This window comes from Saccopteryx bilineata, chromosome 12 (genome assembly GCF_036850765.1).
Source record: "Saccopteryx bilineata isolate mSacBil1 chromosome 12, mSacBil1_pri_phased_curated, whole genome shotgun sequence".
Taxonomy (NCBI): Eukaryota; Metazoa; Chordata; class Mammalia; order Chiroptera; family Emballonuridae; genus Saccopteryx; species Saccopteryx bilineata.
In genome coordinates, this window is record NC_089501.1 from 292,480 (window position 1) to 313,839 (window position 21,360).

At 37.2% G+C, this 21,360-nt stretch overlaps 1 protein-coding gene across 2 annotated transcripts in view; it reads right to left on the minus strand.

Moving 5' to 3' along the window:
- The window catches only part of HACE1 (HECT domain and ankyrin repeat containing E3 ubiquitin protein ligase 1), a 173,052-nt gene that overhangs the window by 44,739 nt on the left and 106,953 nt on the right, over positions 1 to 21,360 (minus strand). For both annotated transcript variants that reach the window (XM_066248051.1, XM_066248050.1), the window contains 5 exons: positions 20,666 to 20,777; positions 20,473 to 20,570; positions 20,202 to 20,289; positions 15,696 to 15,845; positions 14,985 to 15,181 (listed from right to left, as the gene is read on the minus strand). In XM_066248051.1, coding sequence (XP_066104148.1) covers positions 14,985 to 15,181; positions 15,696 to 15,845; positions 20,202 to 20,289; positions 20,473 to 20,570; positions 20,666 to 20,777 — 645 coding nt within the window. The remainder of the gene's footprint in view (positions 1 to 14,984; positions 15,182 to 15,695; positions 15,846 to 20,201; positions 20,290 to 20,472; positions 20,571 to 20,665; positions 20,778 to 21,360) is intronic.

The following is a 21,360-nucleotide window of genomic DNA, read 5'->3' on the forward strand; positions in this document are numbered from 1 at the left end:
ATAGAAAACCCTAAAGTCTCAGTCAAAAAACTACTGGACCTGATAAATGAATTCAGCAAAGTGGCAGGATATAAAATCAATACTCAGAAAGCAGAAACATTTTTATACACCAACAATGAACAGTCAGAAAGAGAAGTAAGGAAACAATTCCCTTCACAATTACAACCAAAAAAATAAAGTACCTAGGAGTAAACTTAACCAAGGAGACTAAAGACTTGTACTCGGAAAATTACAAAGCATTGATAAAAGAAATCAAGGAAGATACAAACAAGTGGAAGCATATACCGTGCTCATGGTTAGGAAGAATAAACATCATTAAAATGTCTATATTACCCAAAGCAATCTATAAATTCAATGCAATACCAATTAAAATACCAATGACATACTTCAAAGATATAGAACACATATTCCAAAAATTTATATGGAACCAAAAGAGGACACGAATAGCCTCAGCAATCTTAAAAAAGAAGAATAAAGTGGGAGGTATCACACTTCCTGATATCAAGTTATACTACAAGGCCGTTGTACTCAAAATGGCCTGGTACTGGCATAAGAACAGGCATATAGATCAATGGAACAGAACAGAGAACCCAGAAATAAACCCACAGTTCTATGGACAACTGATATTTGACAAAGGAGGTAAGGATATACAATGGAGTAAAGACAGCCTCTTTAACAAATGGTGTTGGGAAAATTGGACAGCTACCTGCAAAAAAATGAAACTAGACCACCAGCTTACACCACTCACAAAAATAAACTCAAAATGGATAAAAGACTTAAATGTAGGCCGTGAAACCATAAGCATCTTAGAAGAAAACAAGAAAACATAGGCAGTAAGCTCTCGGACATCTCTCGGAGCAATATATTTGCTGATTTATCTGTATGGGCAAGTGAAATAAAAAACAGGATAAACAAATGGGACTATATCAAACTAAAAAGCTTTTGCACAGCTAAAGACAACAAGAACAGAATAAAAAGACAAACTACACAATGGGAGAACATATTTGACAATACGTCTGATAAGGGGTTAATAACCAAAATTTATAAAGAACTTGTAAAACTCAACACCAGGAAGACAAACAACCCAATCCAAAAATGGACAAAAGAGATGAATAGACACTTCTCCAAAGAGGACATACAGATGGCCAATAGGCATATGAAAAAATGCTCAACATCATTAATCATTAGAGAAATGCAAATTAAAACCACAATGAGATATCACCTCACACCAGTCAGAATGGCGCTTATCAACAAAACAACACAGAATAAGTGCTGGCGAGGATGTGGAAAAAAGGGAACCCTCCTGCACTGCTGGTGGGAATGCAGACTGGTGCAGCCACTGTGGAAAACAGTATGGAGATTCCTCAAAAATCTGAAAATCGAACTGCCTTTTGACCCAGCTATCCCACTTTTAGGAATATACCCCAAGGACACCATAGAACGACTCGAAAAGGAGAAATGCACCCGCATGTCTGTGGCAGCATTGTTCACAATAGCGAAGATCTGGAAACAGCCCAAGTGTCCGTCAGAGGACGAGTGGATTAAAAAGCTTTGGTACATATATACTATGGAATACTACTCAGCCATAAGAAATGATGACATTGGATCATTTACAATAACATGGATGGACCTTGACAACATTATACGGAGTGAAATAAGTAAATCAGAAAAAAAAACAAAAAACTAAGATGAATCCATACATAGAAGGGACATAAAACTGAGACTCAGAGACATGAACAAGAATGTGATGGCAACAGGGGCAGGAGGTTGGGGGAGGCGGGAGGGGGAGAAGGAGAGAGGGGTTAGCGGAGGGGAGGGGCACAAAGAAAACCAGATAGAAGGTGACAGAAGACAATTTAAGTTTGGGGGAGGGGTATACAGCACAATCAAATGTCAAAATAATCTAGAGATATTTTCTCTCAACATATGTACCCTGATTTATCAATGTCACTGCATTAAATTTAATAAAAAAAATAAAAATAATAATAATAATAATGTTAAAAATATAAAACATTCTCATGTATTGCAATCCATTCATTTCCTACCACTCATGTTCATGGTTGCGGGTGGCTGGAGGCAATCACAGCTGTCCTCTGGGACAACACCAAATTTTTATTGGATAATGTGTAACATACACAGGTCATTGTATGGCTCTCACGGAATTACATTTTAAAATATATGGTGTTGCCCTGGCCGGTTGGCTCAGCGGTAGAGCGTCGGCCTGGCATGTGGGGGACCCGGGTTTGATTCCCGGCCAGGGCACATAGGAGAAGCGCCCATTTGCTTCTCTACGCCCCCCCCCTCCTTCCTCTCTGTCTCTCTCTTCCCCTCCCGCAGCCAAGGCTCCATTGGAGCAAAGATGGCCCGGGCGCTGGGGATGGCTCCTTGGCCTCTGCCCCAGGCGCTAGAGTGGCTCTGGTCGCGGCAGAGCGATGCCCCGGAGGGACAGAGCATCGCCCCCTGGTGGGCAGAGCGTCAGCCCTGGTGGGCGTGCCGGCTGGATCCCGGTCGGGTGCATGCGGGAGTCTGTCTGACTGTCTCTCCCCATTTCCAGCTTCAGAAAGATACAAAAAAAAAAAAAAAAAAAAAAAAAAAAAAATATATATATATATATATATATATATATATATATATATATATGGTGTTCATGGCTCTGTCAGCCAAAAAGTTTCCCGACCCCTGAGATATAGTATTCACGGACAGGAATTATGTTTGATATTCTCTTATGAAAAGCAATCACTTGCTTATAATAAGATTCTATGGCATCATTACTCTTAATTGAGAGTACATCTCCAGTGTAAAATAAAGTAAAAAATGCACTAAGAAGTAGACAATCTAATAAATAGAAGAATTTAAAAAATATTTTCATTCACTAGTAAACTCACATAGTTTTAATATTAAATATTAATATAAGCCCTGGCTGAGTATCTCAGTTAGTTGGAGTGCCATCCTAACATGCAAAGGTTGTAGATTCGATCCCAGGTCAGAGAGCAACCAAGGAAAGCATGAAGGAGTGGATCAATCTCTCTGGCCCCCCTCCTCCTCACCCTCCCTGCCTTCCTCTTTCTCTCTCTCAAATCAATAAATTACCAATAAATTTTTAAATAAATTAAAAAAAAATTCTCAAAAAATTTAAGAAGCACTTTACTATTTTAATTTTCTACAGCTTCACATGATTCATTATATTTAAAGTCAAGGAAGGTCTTCTGCAACATGATTAATTCTGCAAACAGTATTATATTTATTTTATTTAAAAATATATTGTTTAATAAATATGTATTTTCCGATGGCTTTAGGCGATCCCTGTGCTTTGGTCGTTGGATCCCCGCTGGGGTCGCGACCCACAGGTTGAGAACCGCTGCTCTATGGGAAGTATAATTATCCCAATTTTACAGAATATAAAACTAAGGCTCAAAGAGTTTTTTAAAACACAGCCAAGTTGCCTGACCTGTGGTGGTGCAGTAAATAGAGCATCAACTTGGAATGCTGAGGTTACCAGTTCGAAACTCTGGACTTGCCTATTCAAGGCACATATGGGAGTTGATCCTTTCCGGTCTGCCCTCCCTTCTCTCCCTCTCTCCTCACTAAAATAAATAAGGTAGTTTAAAAAACAATGGCCAAGTCTTTTGGGTTTTTTCCTTTTTATGTGACAGAAACAGAGCGACAAAAAGAGAGAGAGAGATAGGGACAGATAGGGAGATGAAGGAAAAGTCCCTGCACAAATATAAACGGCAGTTAACTTCAGAGCAGAGGTTTTTTGGAGACAGATCTTGGAAATGTGTTGACCGTAACAGGAGACTGGCCTGGGGTTACTAGAATGCAAGTGCACAGGATTCTTGGACAAATGCCTTCAAGAACCAGATGTCCTTTATGACTGATAAACTCCAAGACTCTGACTCTTCTCGTGTCCTTGATCATGAAGGAAATAGTAAACGAACAGGATTGGGGGTGGTATGGTTGGGAAAAAGGCTTTTGTAGTTTTCTAGTTTTATCTGCTGAGCTGTGGCTTTTGGAACTCAATAAATATGCAGCACCTATGAATTTCAGCCCTCTGCTATACTACTTTCTTTTTTTTTTTTTCATTTTTCTGAAGCTGGAAACAGGGAGAGACAGTCAGACAGACTCCCGCATGCGCCCGACCGGGATCCACCCGGCACGCCCACCATGGGGCGACGCTCTGCCCACCAGGGGGCGATGCTCTGCCCATCCTGGGCGTCGCCATGTTGCGACCAGAGCCACTCTAGCGCCTGAGGCAGAGGCCACAGAGCCATCCCCAGCGCCCGGGCCATCTTTGCTCCAATGGAGCCTTGGCTGCGGGAGGGGAAGAGAGAGACAGAGAGGAAAGTGCGGCAGAGGGGTGGAGAAGCAAATGGGCGCTTCTCCTGTGTGCCCTGGCCGGGAATTGAACCCGGGTCCTCCGCACGCTAGGCTGATGCTCTACTGCTGAGCCAACCGGCCAGGGCCTGCTATACTACTTTCATCTGATATGTCTTATTACTTGGGAGTCTGAATCGTAAAGAAATAGTAACATCTGGCGTGCAACGTGGGGCTCGAAAAGGAGACAGTTTGCAATCTCGGGATCATCAGTCCAAAGGGGGTAAAAGCAGGCTCAGTAGGTAAGTGAAACCTTTGGGAGGCAGAGTCATAGGGAATTCCCCATCAGTAGAGACCCAGTACATAAAACTACTGCAAGCATTGTTAAAAGGGTCAGTATAATTGTTCAAGAAAAAAAATTTTAAGGTACTTTTTAAAAATGTCAAGAAGCACTGTTATTGGTTTCAGTCACAAGAAAAGGCTGCTTTAAGTTTAAAAACATGGAAACAAGTAGCGGGAGCTTTACAGCGAGCTCATCAACAAGGAGACACTATTCTTCTTTTTGTTTGGTCTTTTTGTAATTTCATTTCTTTGGCTATGCAACCGTTACAGTCTGATTCTGAATCCTCACAGCCTCTAACTCATTAGGTAATGTCTGCTATTGATAATGGTTAAGTAAAATACTAATATGGGTTGAGCAGTGGCCGCTAAAAGGAGAGAAGCTTGAAGCTTTATATCAATTGGTACAAACTAAATTAGAATTAGGACATATAGAGGAATCACAAAGTCCTTGGAATTCTCCAGTCTTTGTAATAAAAAAAAAATCTGAAAAATGGAGAATGCTTACTGACTTTCTTTAATGTTTTAGTTAAAATCCTCTGAACTATCATTTTGTTGCTTTCTTATACTTTGTCTGGAAATTTAGATGGGGGACTCCTGATAGATCCGATTACAAAATCTTTTAGTGGCCACCGAGTTTTATTTTCTTCTCGAGAGATTTTGATTAGTCTCATTCATCCTTAGTCTCTGTCAGAAAATGCTCTAAAATTAGGCAGGCATCTTTCTAGTCTGATTGTGCTCTGAAATCCTGGGTTTCTCTCTGGTTTGTCTGATTCTAGTTTCTGTTTGATGTTGTCTAAAATGTGATTTAAGACCTGAATTAAGTTCTTGCATGCAAAAATTGGAAATGCCAGATCTTAGATTAAAAAATTAGTTTCATCCCTATATTTTTATTTTAAAATTAGAACTTGTAAGGAGCGCTCATTTAAATTTAAAATGAATAGAATATGGATCCTTAAGACTTGCTAATTTGGTTAATGCATTGTAAGGTGTATTCAAAGTTAGAAGTCAAATAGTAATTCAAGTATTAGGATTAATCAAAGTTATATGTTATACTTGTGTTTCTGTGCTGAAAATTGTCTTGATTGTATGTAAAGATATGCTCAGATGTGTAAAACAAAGGACTTAAGCAAAATTAAGCAGGGCCCTGGTAAGTCATTTCAAGAATTTGTCTCAAGCTGCTTCAGGCAGTTGGCTGCTTGTCAGTGCATATTCTGCAAAAGGGGCAGGAAAGTGGGAATTTGGTTCCTCTGATGCCCTGAAATAGACTTAACAATACAAAAGACTTTTAGATATAGAAGCTAATGCATCTGTTATTGCTAAGCAACACTAGTTTTCTTCCTGGCCCACTTATGCAGTGATCACTAAGCTGCAAAGCTTAGGGCAAAATCCCTAAGAAAGCTCTAACTTTTTTTACAATGGGAAGATAATAAAGGTCATTTGACCTCTGATGAAGAAAAACATTTATCTTCTAAACATGTAAAGGAGTGACTTTTTAAAATACAGTCTAAACTTTCTGATAAGGAGGTTTGATATAGTATTAACCCTTTAAAAGCTGACCAAGATAATTAGCCTCCGCCCCCTCTGCTAATCCATTTGTAGATTCAGTACCTACTGTTGTACCTGAAAAACAAGCTAAGGGACCTATTCTTACACTTCTTATGAAAGGAATAATGCAGGCTAGACAAGAAGGGGATTTAAAAATCATAAGTCCAGCATTAGAAGTTTTTCCTGTCACATTCACTCCACTTGGACCTAATGCACAATTCCTTCAAGGAGGTTTTTATACTCAATATGACCAAATCCCTGGCCGGTTGGCTCAGTGGTAGAGCATCAGCCTGGCGTGCAGGAGTCCCAGGTTTGATTCCCGGCCAGAGCACACAGGAGAAGCGCCCATCTGCTTCTCCACCCCTCCCCCTCTCCTTCCTCTCTGTCTCTCTCTTCCTATCCTGCAGCCAAGGCTCCATTGGAGCAAAGTTGGCCCAGGCGCTGAGGATGGCTCCATGGCCTCTGCCTCAGGCGCTAGAATGGCCCTGGTTGCAACAGAGCAATGCCCCAGATGGGCAGAGCATCTCCCCCTGGTGGGCATGCCGGGTGGATCCTGGCCGAGCGCATGCAGGAGTCTGTCTGACTGCCTCCCCATTTCCAACTTCAGAAAAATACAAAAAGAAAAAAGAAAAAAAATTCCTGTCAAAACTCTTAAGAGTTAAAAACAGCTTGCTCCCAGTATAGAACTAACTGTCCTTATACGCAGAGACTGTTATCCTCCTTCATGAACTCTGTTTTATCTCAAAAAATTTAGAGATGTTAGCTCAGACTGTTCTTTCAAAAGTAGAATAGTTACAATAGTTACAATTTATGACTTAGTAGAAGAATCAGGCTTGTATTCAAGCTAATCGAAATGCTAACCCTAACCTCCTGTTAATGTTACACAAGATGAACTTTGTAGACAGGGACAGTTTGCTAATTTACAGAAGCAATGTAGGCAAAATATAGGGGGGAAAATCTGCTCTTATTTCCACAGAAACGGGAGACCAGTAGATACCTTCGAGAAAATTGGAGCCTCGGCATGAGTCGGAAATAGAAGGGAGATCTGACATCTTTGAGCCATCAGGAAAAGAAATAAAGAGACTAAGCCTAGAACCAAAGGTTATTAGAGAAATAAAGATGAAGGTAACTATAACACAAAAAGCTGAACTGCCGACTTGGGGGCAACTAAACAAACCTACCCAGGAGGCAAAATATGTTTTAATTAGGACTAAGACTTCAAAAACAACCTTGACTCTGTTTCTAGTAATGTTAGCTGTTGTGTCTGTAACAATATGCAGAACTAACTATTCTTACTAACTTTATATTCCTTCCACAGCAATGTTGAATAGCCCACATGGTGTCAAAATTATGTAAATCAGCCTTTAGAAAAAATTCGTCATAAATATCCTCAATCTTTGATAATCCATTATATGAATGGCATATTGATAGCTTGTGAAAATAATGCTGAAGTTTCAGTCATCCTTAAAGATGCTTCTGAAACCTTGAATCAGTATGGTTTAATTAAAGCTGAAGACAAAATTCAAACATCTTGTCCTTTCAAGTATTTAGGGCATATAATTGAAAATCAATGAATTATTCCTCAAGAGGTCAATTTACAAACTGACTCTTTAAAAACTTTAAATGACCTTCAAAAATTATTGGGTGATATTAATTGGTTGAGACCCTCCCTAGGAATCCCTACTTATGCACTAATGAATTTATTTAATCTTCTTCAAGGAGATTCTGATTTAAACATTCCTAGACAGTAAACAGAAATAAAAAAAAAAAACAGCTATTACTTATTGGAAAAATTATGAATACTGCTTATTTAGATTGAATTAATACACATCAACCTATTCAATTAATTATTCTTCCCTCAGAACATTCTCCTTCTGGCATCATATGACAAGGAAACAAGACATTAGAATAGCAATTTCTGTCTCATAAGACTCAAAAGAAATTATGTACATACCTAGAGAAAATCTGTACTTTAATTACTAAAAGTAGACTTAGCATAAGACATCTAACTGGAAATGATCCAAATAAAATTATGGTACCTTTAACATGTAATCAGATTTCAGACAACTGGAAGTGAAATATTGATTGGCAAACTGCATTAGCTGATTAGTTTGGTACTGTAAACAATATTATCCTATAGATAAAAGAATTCAATTTCTAAAAAGAACACAATAGATTTTGGCGACTAAAGAATCGGCTCAACCCATTCAAAAGGCTTCTACTTTTTATACTGATGCAAATAAATTAGGTATAGCTGAGTATACTGGAGCAGTGACAAAAGTAATAAAAACTCCATATACATCAGTTCAAAAAGCAGTTATCTGCTGTATTACTACTTCTTAATGATTTTCCTTGTCCTATTAACATTGTTACTCATTCACAATATGTAGAACATATAGTTAAACTTTTAGAAACTGTTTACATTTCAAATGGTGGTTCTGAACTACACAAATTGTTTCAAGAGTTACAACTTTTACTGTGGGAACGAAATTTGCCTATCTATGTAACTCACATTCGTTCTCATGCAGCTTTACCAGAACCTATGTGTACTGCAAATAATAAAATTGATCAATTACTTATTGGATCGATAGAGATAGCCGCTAAATTTCATGCAGACACATACGAATAGAAAGGTTTAATGCAAAAATTTAAGATAATCAGGCAAGAGGCTCAAAATATTGTTAGAAAATGTCCTCAGTGCAGTATTATAAACGCTCCTCCATTACTAGGAGGAATGAATCCTAGAGCACTGGTCCCCAACGTTTTTTGGGCCACGGACCAGTTTAATGTCAGAAAATATTTTCACGGACCGGCCTTTAGGGTGGGATGGATAAATGTATCATATGACTGAGACAAGCATCAAGAGAGTCTTAGACAGATGTAACAGAGGGAATCTGGTCATTTTTTAAAAAATAAAACAGAAATAATGTAAGTTATTTATTCTTTCTCTGCAGACCGGTACCAAATGGCCCATTGAAGGGTACCGGTTCGCGGCCCGGGGGTTGGGAACCACTGTCCTAGAGGACAACACAGTAATGACCTGTGGCAAATGGATGTAACTCATATTTCTTCCCTTGGAAAACTATCTTATGTACACTGTTCTATTGATACTTATTCTTACTTTCGATAGGACACACCTTTGCCTGGAGAAAAGGTTGATTGTGTCATTCAACATCTTATAGAAGTTTTTAATGTTATAGGCATTCCTAAAGTTATTAAAACTGACAATGGTCCTGCCTATACATCTGCCAAACTTCAACAATTCTTAGCATTTTGGAATATTAAACATACTACTAGAATTCCATATAACCCACAAGGACAGGCAATTATTGAGCGCAGTAATCACACTCTGAAAAATAAGTTACTTAAATGAAAGCGGGGAGAAGGAAGGAGATTATCCCCTAGAATTATGTTACACAAAGCTTTATTTACTTTGAATTTCTTAAATACAGGAGAAGATCATTTGACTGCTGCAGACAGACATTGGACAAAATGTAATAGTTCTAAGATTAATCAACCTGTGCATTATAAAAATGAATTGGATCAATGGGTACCTTGTGTAGTACAACAATGGGGAAGAGAGTTTGCTTGTGTCATTTCAGAATCCGGCAAAGTCCTTTGGTTCCCTGACCACAGAATTAAACTAACAACACAAGTAAGAGAAATAGATTCTTTCCGTATCCACCTGTTGCCGAGATGGAAACACTGAACTTCAGAAGAAGAACCTTAAAGGTGCCACTGCTTAGTACTGGGAAGGCTAAAATACCAAGTTGGGGTCTACTTAGAAAGCTGACCTTGGAGAGTAGAAAGATGCTACAGACTAATAGAAAAGAACAAAACTCTACTAATCTGTTCTTAGCAATAATTTCCTTGGTAACAATTCCAGTAAGTAGGGCTGAAAATTTTAGTTACTGGGCATACATCCCTAACCCTCCATTAAGTAGAGCTATTCATTGGGAAGATAGTGCCGTTCCTATTTTTGTTAATGATTCTAGTTGGCTTCCAGGACCTTTTGATGGTAGAGGTCCTTTAGTACCTTTGGAAGAAGGAAGGAGATTAGAAAATTATACAAGAGTTGAGGGATTACCTATATGTATAGGATATGAGCCGCATATATATATATTTTTTATAATAATTTTATTTTTTTAATGGGGTGACATCAATAAATCAGGATACATATATTCAAAGATAACAAGTCCAGGTTATCTTGTCGTTCAATTATGTTGCATACCCATCACCCAAAGACAGATTATCCTCTGTCACCTTCTATCTTGTTTTCTTTGTGCCCCTCCCCCTCCCCCTTTCCCTCTCCCATTCCCCCCTCCCCCCCGTAACCACCACACTCTTATCAATATATCTTAGTTTCACTTTTATGTCCCACCTACGTATGGAATAATGCAGTTCCTGGTTTTTTCTGATTTACTTATTTCACTTCGTATCATGTTATCAAGATCCCACCATTTTGCTGTAAATGTTCCGATGTCATCATTTCTTATGGCTGAGTAGTATTCCATAGTGTATATGTGCCACATCTTCTTTATCCAGTCATCTATTGACGGGCTTTTTGGTTGTTTCCATGTCCTGGCCACTGTGAACAATGCTGCAATAAACATGGGGCTGCATGTGTCTTTACGTATCACTGTTTCCGAGTTTTTGGGGTACATACCCAGTAGAGGGATTGCTGGGTCATAAGGTAGTTTTATTTTCAGTTTTTTGAGGAACCACCATACTTTCTTCCATAATGGTTGTACTATTATCAACAGTGGATGAGGGTTCCTTTTTCTCCACAGCCTCTCCAACATTTGCTATTACCTGTCTTGCTAATAATAGCTAATCGAACAGGTGTGAGGTCGTATCTCATTGCAGTTTTGATTTGAATTTCTCTAGTAGCTAAAGAAGATGAGCATCTTTTCATATATCTGTTGGCCATTTGTATTTCTTCCTGGGAGAAGTGTCTGTTCATATCCTCTTCCCATTTTTTTATTAAATTGTTTGTTTGTTGTTGAGTTTTATGAGTTCTTTGTATATTTTGGATATTAGGCCCTTATCTGAGCTGTTGTTTGAAAATATCATTTCCCATTTAGTTGGCTTTCTGTTTATTTTGTTATCAGTTTCTCTTGCTGAGCAAAAACTTCTTAGTCTGATGTAGTCCCATTCATTAATTTTTGCCTTCACTTCTCTTGCCTGTGGAGTCAAATTCATAAAATGCTCTTTAAAACCCAGGTCCATGAGTTGAGTACCTATGTCTTCTTCTATGTACTTAATTGTTTCAGGTCTTATGTTTAGATCTTTGATCCATTTTGAGTTAATTTTAGTACAGGGGGACAAACTGTAGTCCAGTTTCATTCTTTTGCATGTGGCTTTCCAGTTTTCCCAGCACCATTTATTGAAGAGGCTTTCTTTTCTCCATTGTGTGTTCTTGGCCCCTTTATCAAAAATTATTTGACTATATTTATGTGGTTTTATTTCTGGACTTTCTATTCTGTTCCATTGGTCTGAGTGTCTATTTTTCTGCCAATACCATGCTGTTTTGATTGTCGTGGCCCTATAATATAGTTTGAAGTCAGGTATTGTAATGCCCCCAGCTTCATTCTTTTTCTTTAGGATTGCTTTGGCTATTCGGGGTTTTTTATAGTTCCATATAAATCTGATAATTTTTTGCTCTATTTCTTTAAAAAATGTCATTGGAAGTTTGATGGGAATTGCATTAAATTTGTATATTGCTTTGGGTAATATAGCCATCTTGATTATATTTATTCTTCCTAGCCAAGAACAAGGTATATTCTTCCATCTCATTATATCTTTTTCAATTTCCCTTAACAATGGTTTATAGTTTTCATTATATAAGTCCTTTACATTCTTTGTTATGTTTATTCCTAAGTATTTTATTTTTTTTGTTGCAATCGTGAAGGGGATTATTCTTTTGAGTTCGTTCTCAATTGTTTCATTGTTGGCATATAGAAAGGCTATTGACTTCTGTATGTTAATTTTGTATCCTGCGACCTTACTGTATTGGCTTATTGTTTCTAGTAGTCTTTTTGTGGATTCTTTGGGGTTTTCGATGTATAGGATATCATCTGCAAAAAGTAATACCTTTACTTCTTCTTTTCCGATGTGGATGCCTTTTATTTCTTTGTCTTGTCTGATTGCTCTGGCTAGAACCTCTAGTACCACATTAAATAAGAGTGGAGAGAGTGTGAGCCGCATATTTTAAAACTAGAAGCTCAAGCTTGGCTCTCTATTGTAAAAAATAACAGTAAAAGAGAAGGAAAAAATGATTGTTTTTATTACAAAAATATGGATTTAAAGGTAATACATATGTACATGATCCTGAACCTCTGCCTGATTTACCACCCTGTCAAACTGCAATTGTTAATCAGCTGAGTGAATGGGTACATTGGGAAAATTGCAGAGGTGAAACTGCTCGGGTTTTACTTAATTTTCCTATAGAAATGTCATAGATTGGAGCCCTCATGATCCATCCGAGTTAAAGGGCAGGGTGCTGATTTAAGGTGGCATAAGAACAATGGTTCAATTACAGCTGATTGTCAAGGTAATCATACTATCGTATGGCATGGAGGAGGGATGTCACCTCAAGCTCCTCACATAAAATATGGTCCTATACAACATCATTTGTGGAAAACAGCCACGGCACTTAAACATATGTCAGCATGGAAAGGAGAAATCTGGAGAAATCATCCTTCTAATCATACTATGTTAACCTTTAAAAAGAATGAGACACATTTTATATCTGGTTGTGTTAGATTGCCTTATATGTTTATTATCGGTGAAACCAAATGGACAGCTGAAAATTATTCTATAACTTGCAATAACTGTGCTTTTTATACATGTATTCACTCTTCCATTCCTTTTAATAAAAATAGTCAAAGTCTATTTTAAGAGCCAGAACAGGAGTCTATATTCCAGTACAAATGCATCGGATGTGGCAAGATTCCCCTTTTATGATGCTGTTACAACATCTTAAGTCTTTGAAGCAAACCAAGAGACTAGTTGGACTGATCATCACCATCATTATGGGATTAATAGCTGTAACCACCGTGGCTGTTGTATCTGAAGTTACATTACATCAAAGTATACAGACTGTGGACTTTGTACAAAAATGGCATGAAAATTCTGAACTGTGGATTTCTCAACAACGTATAGATAGTGACATTAATGCTAAAGTTAATGATTTAGAACAGACTGTGATTATGTTAGGAGATCAAATTGTTAGTCTGCAAAGATAAATTAAACTAAAATGTGATTGGAATGTAACTACTTTTTGTATTACCCCTATTCCTTGGAATCATACTCACTTCCCTTGGGAAAATGTTAAAAAACACTTGTTTAATCATGGAAATTTAACTATGGAAATTTTTGATTTCTAAAAGCATATTGACACTATTTTTAAGGATCAGTTGAAATTGATTGATGGAGAAAATTTATTAACTGCTATTTCTGATAGAATCAGTAATTTGAATCCGCTAAAACAGTTTAAGATGTTTGGAGGAACTGTAGGAGGTATTATACTAATCATTCACTTTATATTCCTTTTATTATATATAGTCAAAAGAAGAGGAAATCGGCGTCAAAGCAAAATAGAGTGGCAATCTGCCACGTTATCTCTTATGCTACATAAAGTGCAAGCTAAACGAAAAAGGGGGATATGAAGGAAAAGACCCCGCACAAATATAAACAGTAGTTAACTTCAGAGCAGGGGTTACTTGGAGACTAGAGATCTTGGGAGTGTGTTGACCATAACAGGAGACTGGCCTGGGGTTACTTGAATGCAGGTACGCAGGATTCTTGGAGGAATGCCTTCAAGAACCAGATGTCCTTTATGATTGATAAACTCTGAGACTCTGACTCTTCTCGTGTCCTTGATCATGAAGGAAACTGTAAACGTGCAGGATTGGGGATGGTATGGTTGGGAAAAAGGCTTTTGTAGCTTTCTAGTTTAATCTGCTGAGCTGTGGCTTTTGGAACTCAATAAATATGCAGTGGCGCAGCTTCTCGGGGCTGAATCCGCCTAGAGTTTCAGCCCTCTGCTATACTACTTTCATCTGATGTGTCTTATTACTTGCGAGTCCAAACCATAAAGAAATCGTAACACAGAGAGAGATGAGAAACATCAAATCTTCACTGTGGCACCTTAGTCATTCATTGATTGCTTTCTCATAAGTGCCTTGACCCGGGGGCTACAGCAGAGTGAGTGACCCCTTGCTCAAGCCAGTAACCTTTGGCTTCAAGCCAACGACCCCTGGGCTCAAGCCAGCAACCATGGGTCATGTCTATGAACGCTCAAGCCAAAGACCCTGTGCTCAAGCTGGTGAGCCCACACTCAAGCCAGATGAGCCCTTGCTCAAGCTGGCGAACTCAGGATTTCAAACCTGGGTCATCCGCATCCCAGACCAATGCTCTATCTACCATACCACAACCTCGTCAGGCTTTGCTTTTTTCCTTAAAAAATAGGCATTTTACTAAATAACTAGTCTATACAATTGTTCAATGAACATTTTATTTTATAGGTAGGCGATTCTGAAGCTATCTTGGAATTATAACCCAAGTATAGAAAAGGAAAAAGGCTTTAATCTAATTTAACCATAAGTCTGATATTTGATGGTTTAGTTAACTTAAATATTTTCTTTAAAAAAATGTCATTAAATTGTAACAGTAAAATTTTTCTTAGCTAATGCCAAGAGACTTTACAATAATTAGCCAGGAGACTAGAGTATCAGGGTCGAATTACAAACAATGTCTAAGGTAAAAATTAAAATACTTACTTTGTTATTTTGTGTCACCAGAATACTTCCACCCCCAGGTTTCAATGGCACCTCTTCCATTGCTCCAAATACATCAGTCTCAACAGAAAAAGTTAGTTCTAGGCCCAAATCACTAATATCATTATCTAAAATCCACTGCAAATTTTTGGCATATTCTGGATCAATAGATGCCACATCTTGGTAATTTACAGGAATACCTAAAAATATAAACATACAACAGTTGTATTCTACATGTTTCTGCCTTTCTTTATCTGTTTAATGGTAAAATACTGCCCTCTACAGATACTATGTAAAATTGCAAAATATATTCAAACTGATAGCATGATTTAAATGGATAATTCTTGAATTTGAAGATCTGTTAATATAAACTATCTTTTCTTTTAAATTTTTACAATGTAATCTTTCTTTCTTTGAAATGGCTATTTAGAAAATTAGTATAAACTTCAAAAAATGGCCATTTTCTTTAGTATAGTTATATCAAAATTCAATAACATAAATATATATGCACACTAAAATAAGAAGAAATTGTAACAAAAAAATTGTTTTTTTCTTTCCATTAGGCTCCCATTTAAATGCCTTACATACACAGAGTCTCTAACCAAAATTAAAATGATCTCATTCAAAATGCCATCACTTATCGAATTAGATTTCCATAAAGACTAGGAAAATAATTTTACATTAATGTCTATGGAAATAACATTAGAGCCATACCAAGAATGTGCTTGTAGAATGATCTTGTGAAGTAAATGTTGACCAGCTGCCTATGGTTCAAAGCTAATCCCAAAATCTGTCCAGCAAATCGGAAATAGTTCAAGTGATCAGGATTTACATAGGAGTTGCTATTAGGCTGAAAAGTTGTTCCTATTAAAATAAATATAAAATAATTTATTTAAAGAATCTATATACAGAAGAGAGATCATTTTAATGCAGATAAATTAGTTCATATAAAGCTTCAGCAAGGCTGAAGTTATATATAAACTTCATAGGAATGCTCCTTGTAAAATATGTATATAATGGGCAATGGAACTGGAAGTACAAAAAAATAATCAATTCACACATACATATTATAGCAAGTCTCTGTGAAGAGAGAAAACTTTAGAATACTTTTAACCACTTTGGTTGGAAGATGTGGCAGAGATTCTGAAAATCATATATTAAAAGATCTCTCTCTCGCCCTGGCCGGTTGGCTCAGCGGTAGAGCGTCGGCCTGGTGTACGGGGGACCCGGGTTCGATTCCCGGCCAAGGCACATAGGAGAAGCACCCATTTGCTTCTCCACCCCCACCCCCTCCTTCCTCTCTGTCTCTCTCTTCCCCTCCCACAGCCAAGGCTCCATTGGAGCAAAGATGGCCCGGGCGCTGGGGATGGCTCCTTGGCCTCTGCCCCAGGTGCTAGAGTGGCTCTGGTGGCAGCAAAGCGACCCCCCGGAGAGGCAGAGCATCGCCCCCTGGTGGGCAGAGTGTCGCCCCTGGTGGGCGTGCCGGGTGGATCCCGGTCGGGCGCATGCGGGAGTCTGTCTGACTGTCTCTCCCTGTTTCCAGCTTCAAAAACAAACAAACAAAACAACAACAACAACAAAAAGATCTCTCTCTCTCTCTCTTTTTCACACACACACACACACACACACACACACGTGGGTGTTTTCCTAGGGAAAATAACTACTAGGCTGTGAATCAGGGCAGACATTGTCTCACTCAGGTCCAGTGCAATAGTTATTTACCACTTTTTGCTCCGTAAGGAATAGAGCACCAGAAGAAAATAACTAAAAAGTTAAAATGTACAACTCTTCTTAAGTGATAGATCTAATCAATAAACTTGATGCCTTTTAACAATTATCAGAAAATCATCCAAGTCCACAAGTCAAACAATTCGTCCTCATGGCAAATAAGGGCCACTGAGGTATAAACGTAAACAGAGCAATGGCAATAGTTACCAATTACTGTTAGAATATACAGCAATGGAGTATATGATTCCACTTATATGAAAAAGGTCTGAAAATATATAGATAGTGGTGATTATACAATATTGTGAATATACTCAGTACCACTGAATTATAATATTTTTAAATGGTCAAAATGGCAAATCTCATTTTATCACAATTTTAAAAATCTAAGAAAAATATAGTGCAATGAAAAAAGCTAATACCAAGATCTCAACTTTAAATAACTCACCTTCCCTGTTTTTCTGTGATAATCACTAACTTGGATTACAAATACTCTCATCATTCAACAAATGTTTATTGATCTCATGCTCTAGGCACTCAGGCTAAAAGAAAGACTGATAAATCTAATAAAATTACATTAAAAAGAAAAATGAAAGGAAAAGTATAGAAGTACTGGAAAGTTCTTTAATATATATATATATTTTGACAATAATTCCTTTGTGCTTCATTGGTCCTTGATTTATTAGTAGTGGCACTGGGCTGCACTGCTATGGCAAATACACTTAGATAAAAGTTACAAAGTTGGAAACTTAGGCTGAATGAATCAAAAGAGCCACAGAGTCAATCCCCGTTAAATAACTTTAGAGAATCATTTCCAGTCATAATGTAAGACTGGGTATTAAAAGTCAAAGCAAAGTTCTGTGAAATAGAGACTTCAAAGATAATTTCAAAACTTATAATATTCTGAGAATGATCACAAATATTTTTTACCTATTAAAATAGTGAATGCCAGCAAAATTTTTTATGATTCAACTTTCCTCCCCTAGGTCTGTGCATAATTCCTCTCTGAGTACTTTCTGGAACTATGGGTTACTAAAAAGAATAGATAAGGAGAAATCAAAGAAATAAATGAGGGAAAATATTCAGAAAACAAATAGTTTTGAACTTGAAAACTAGTTAAAACAATGTAAATTTTAAGTTTTAAGTTCAAAATAAAAGTAACTGTGATACTCCCAGCTATTTTCATCACTTCAGAAAGACACATAAGAAAATACCATTTTCACAGAATAATAATAGCATTTACTAGTTATTTCTGCTTTCTACGTGTCACATACTAGACCAAGGATTTTCACACAACAGCTAGTTGATTTCTCACTACATCACAAAACATATGTTATCACTATCTCAAATCAGCAAATTGAATTCCAGAAAGGTTACATGTCCTGGCCAAGATCAGAGTCGAAAGTGGGGCAGAGCCAGGATTCACAGCCAGTGAGACACCAAAGGCCAAACTCTGACCCACTGTGCTGTATTACTTCTCTAATGTATGCATCTTAATTTAATTAGAAAGCAAGTTCTAAATAATTATTATAGACATTAGGTTTATTCAAATGTTTTCCACATTTAAGAATTTTTCATATAAAAGTAATTTCATCTAGATTTTAATCTGTTAATACTATGGCCCCAAAGAGCACACTCATAAGGCTTACAAAAAGGACAAATGACAATCTCTATAGTCTATGTGCCTCAATATATGCTCTGTTATAAATCTGTACTGTGAGGAAGTGTCTCAACTTACATTTCCACACCAAATCTGTTTCTCAGGTATAAAACTAAATAGACTTAGAATAAGGAACCATAAAGAAAAGAAATATATAATAAAATATGTTTTAATGCTAAATCTTACATCAAAGATTAGGCCTAAATAACTAAACTTAGTGCCTCATCAATCTTGTCAAATTCAACAAACTCATCTCAGAGCAAACAATCAAAAGTAACAGAGTTAAAGCAGGCAGCTCCATATTCTTAAATAATTTCAAATAAACCAGGTGCATCGGAGGAGCCCGCAACATAGAGAAATATCTACAGCTGTCTGGATTCACTGTAGCGCACCCCCGCTTGCCTCTCTTAGCCATCCTCCTTGTTCAAAGGTGATTTGCTGCTCATTTGGTTGGGTGCAAGCAGCAACTACAATACAATTAATGAAGCCCTCTATCCTTATAAAAAAAGAATTCCAACACTGGGAAGAAAAGATTTTCAGGAACTAAAAGAAACTGTACACAGCATTTAAAAGCTGAAACCCTACCTTCACTTGGATATGTCTCCATTACGTTACAAAACTCTCAATTATACCTCACACAAATAAGACAGTATTAAGCATTTCAATTTAACTTACAATATCAAATTGCAATTCTGTAGGTCACAAGCATCATTTCAACAGAGTTCTTTATCTGAATTATACGGCTAAATAAGAGCCTTTTAGTTACCAGGTCTTGATATTTTAAAAACACTAAAAACTAAATTAGTATACATAAATAGTTTATAAGTTAAGATCTGACACCATGATTTCTAGATTTTATTTTTAATGACCAATAAATTTTGAGACTCGGAAACTCAAACAGGGTTAGCAAATTTTAATTTTTCTAAATAAGGACTTGTATTATTTTCAAGTCCATCTACTACTGCAACTTTATTAAAGAAAATTTTAACTCAAAAAAAGTAGACTAAAGGACAATCTTTAAAATTAATAAATTCAACCTGACCAGGCGGTAGTGCAGTGGCCAGAGCCTGGAATGCAGAAAACTCAGGTTTGAAATCCTGGAGTCACCAGCTTGAGCATGGGGGTCACTGGCTTGAGCCCAAAAGTCACTGGCTTGAGCAAGGGGCACTTACTCTGCTGGAGCACCCCTCTACTCCTGGTCAAGCACATATGAGAAAGCAATCAATGAACAACTAAGGAGCTGCAACAAAGAACTGATGCTTCTCATCTCTCTCCCTTCCTGCCTGCCTGTCCCTATCTGTCCCTCTCTCTGTCTCTCTTGCTAAAAAATAAGTAAAATGAAATGAAATGAAATTAATAAATTTAGTTTTAGTTTACAAAGGACTACTGGAAAGTTTCCTGGGGCCAGCACTGGTACTTGAGACAAACATTTAAGAATCAACTGTTTGCAGGGGTCCCCAAACTTTTTACACAGGGGGCCAGTTCACTATCCCTCAGACCGCTGCAGGGCCACCACATCCAGTGCTCCTCTCACCACCAATGAAAGAGGTGGGAAGTACGGCGGGGGCCAGATAAACGGCCTCAGGGAGCCACATGCGGCCTGCGAGGCTGTAGTTTGCAGACACCTGGTTTAGAGGAAAGACTGCTATACAGAGTCAGTTTCCAACTATTAACTGATACCATAGTTAAGAACTCTGAATTTTTCATTTTCTCTTCTATGAATGGGAATATTCCACCTATTTCATAGGGTTACTATGGGAATCAAAGAAAATATACTGATGTAGTTTGAAAATGTGACAAGGCACAGAAAAAGATATCTAGACTGCATAACTTACCATCAGCTGACTGGGTAAACAATGCATAATCAGGATTGACTATCTCATTAGACAGAATATCAAACCACTCACGTACAACACCTTGACCCTGAGTTCAAAAAAATAAAATTAAGTATCAACAAAAATATATAAGCTGGGGAAATTTTTTATAAATAATAAAATTAAAATCATATTAAATTTCTTCCATTATAAATTAAATATTACATTTTATTGACGAGCATTTCAATCTTTTATACACACCGATCTTCACAGCACTTGTTTTCATACCCACCATGCCTTCTTCTCCATGGAACCGTACAGCAATTCCTTGCTTTAGCTTTGCACAGTTTGCTTTTGACACTACTTCACAGCTACTCCTAAAAATAGAATCTAAATATGTAGCATTGGTTAATTTTATATATCAAAATTTACAATAACTTGTATTTTGTGCCTCATACACACATCCATTTTTTTGTTAAACATACCTCTGTGAACCAGCAGGATATCGTTTTCATTCACTGGCCTGTGCACCATGTCTGAATCTGGTTGTCCTGAATGCAAATGTTCATAGAACCATTCACAGCGATCTTTAAATGGCTACCCCAAAAAATAACAGTAAAATATGTTAGCAGTATTTCAGGCACCCATTAAATGTACTTAACTAGCATGCTAAATGCTCTATCTACAAATAATCATCCTTAGACCTTTATTTATAAGTAGTTCTAGATAATGTCCTGACATTTCAACAACTATTCAAAAAAGGCAGAGCTTAGCTGAAATATTTTGACTATCCAGAGATGTATTTTTAAAAATTCCCTATGTTTTCAACAGAAAGACAATAAATTAGGTTATATCTATCTAAGAACTTAATGTTATATATGTAATTAAACACATTTACTCTCAATTTCTTTTAAACCCAACCAAGCTTATAAAAATGAATTTTCACATCCAAAAAAAAGTCACATATTCCACTTAGTTTTTCATTAAAATATTTTACACATAACTTTACTCTTATTTTTATCCTTTGAATATATGCAACAACCAAAAGAATCTGTAACCCCTCTTTCCTTTCTCTTTTCCTTCCTCCACCCTAAAGTTTAAATACTAAGATCTCTTAACAGTTGTCACTATCTTTGTTCATTTGCCAGGTATGCAAATGCATGTGATTTGCAACTTTTTA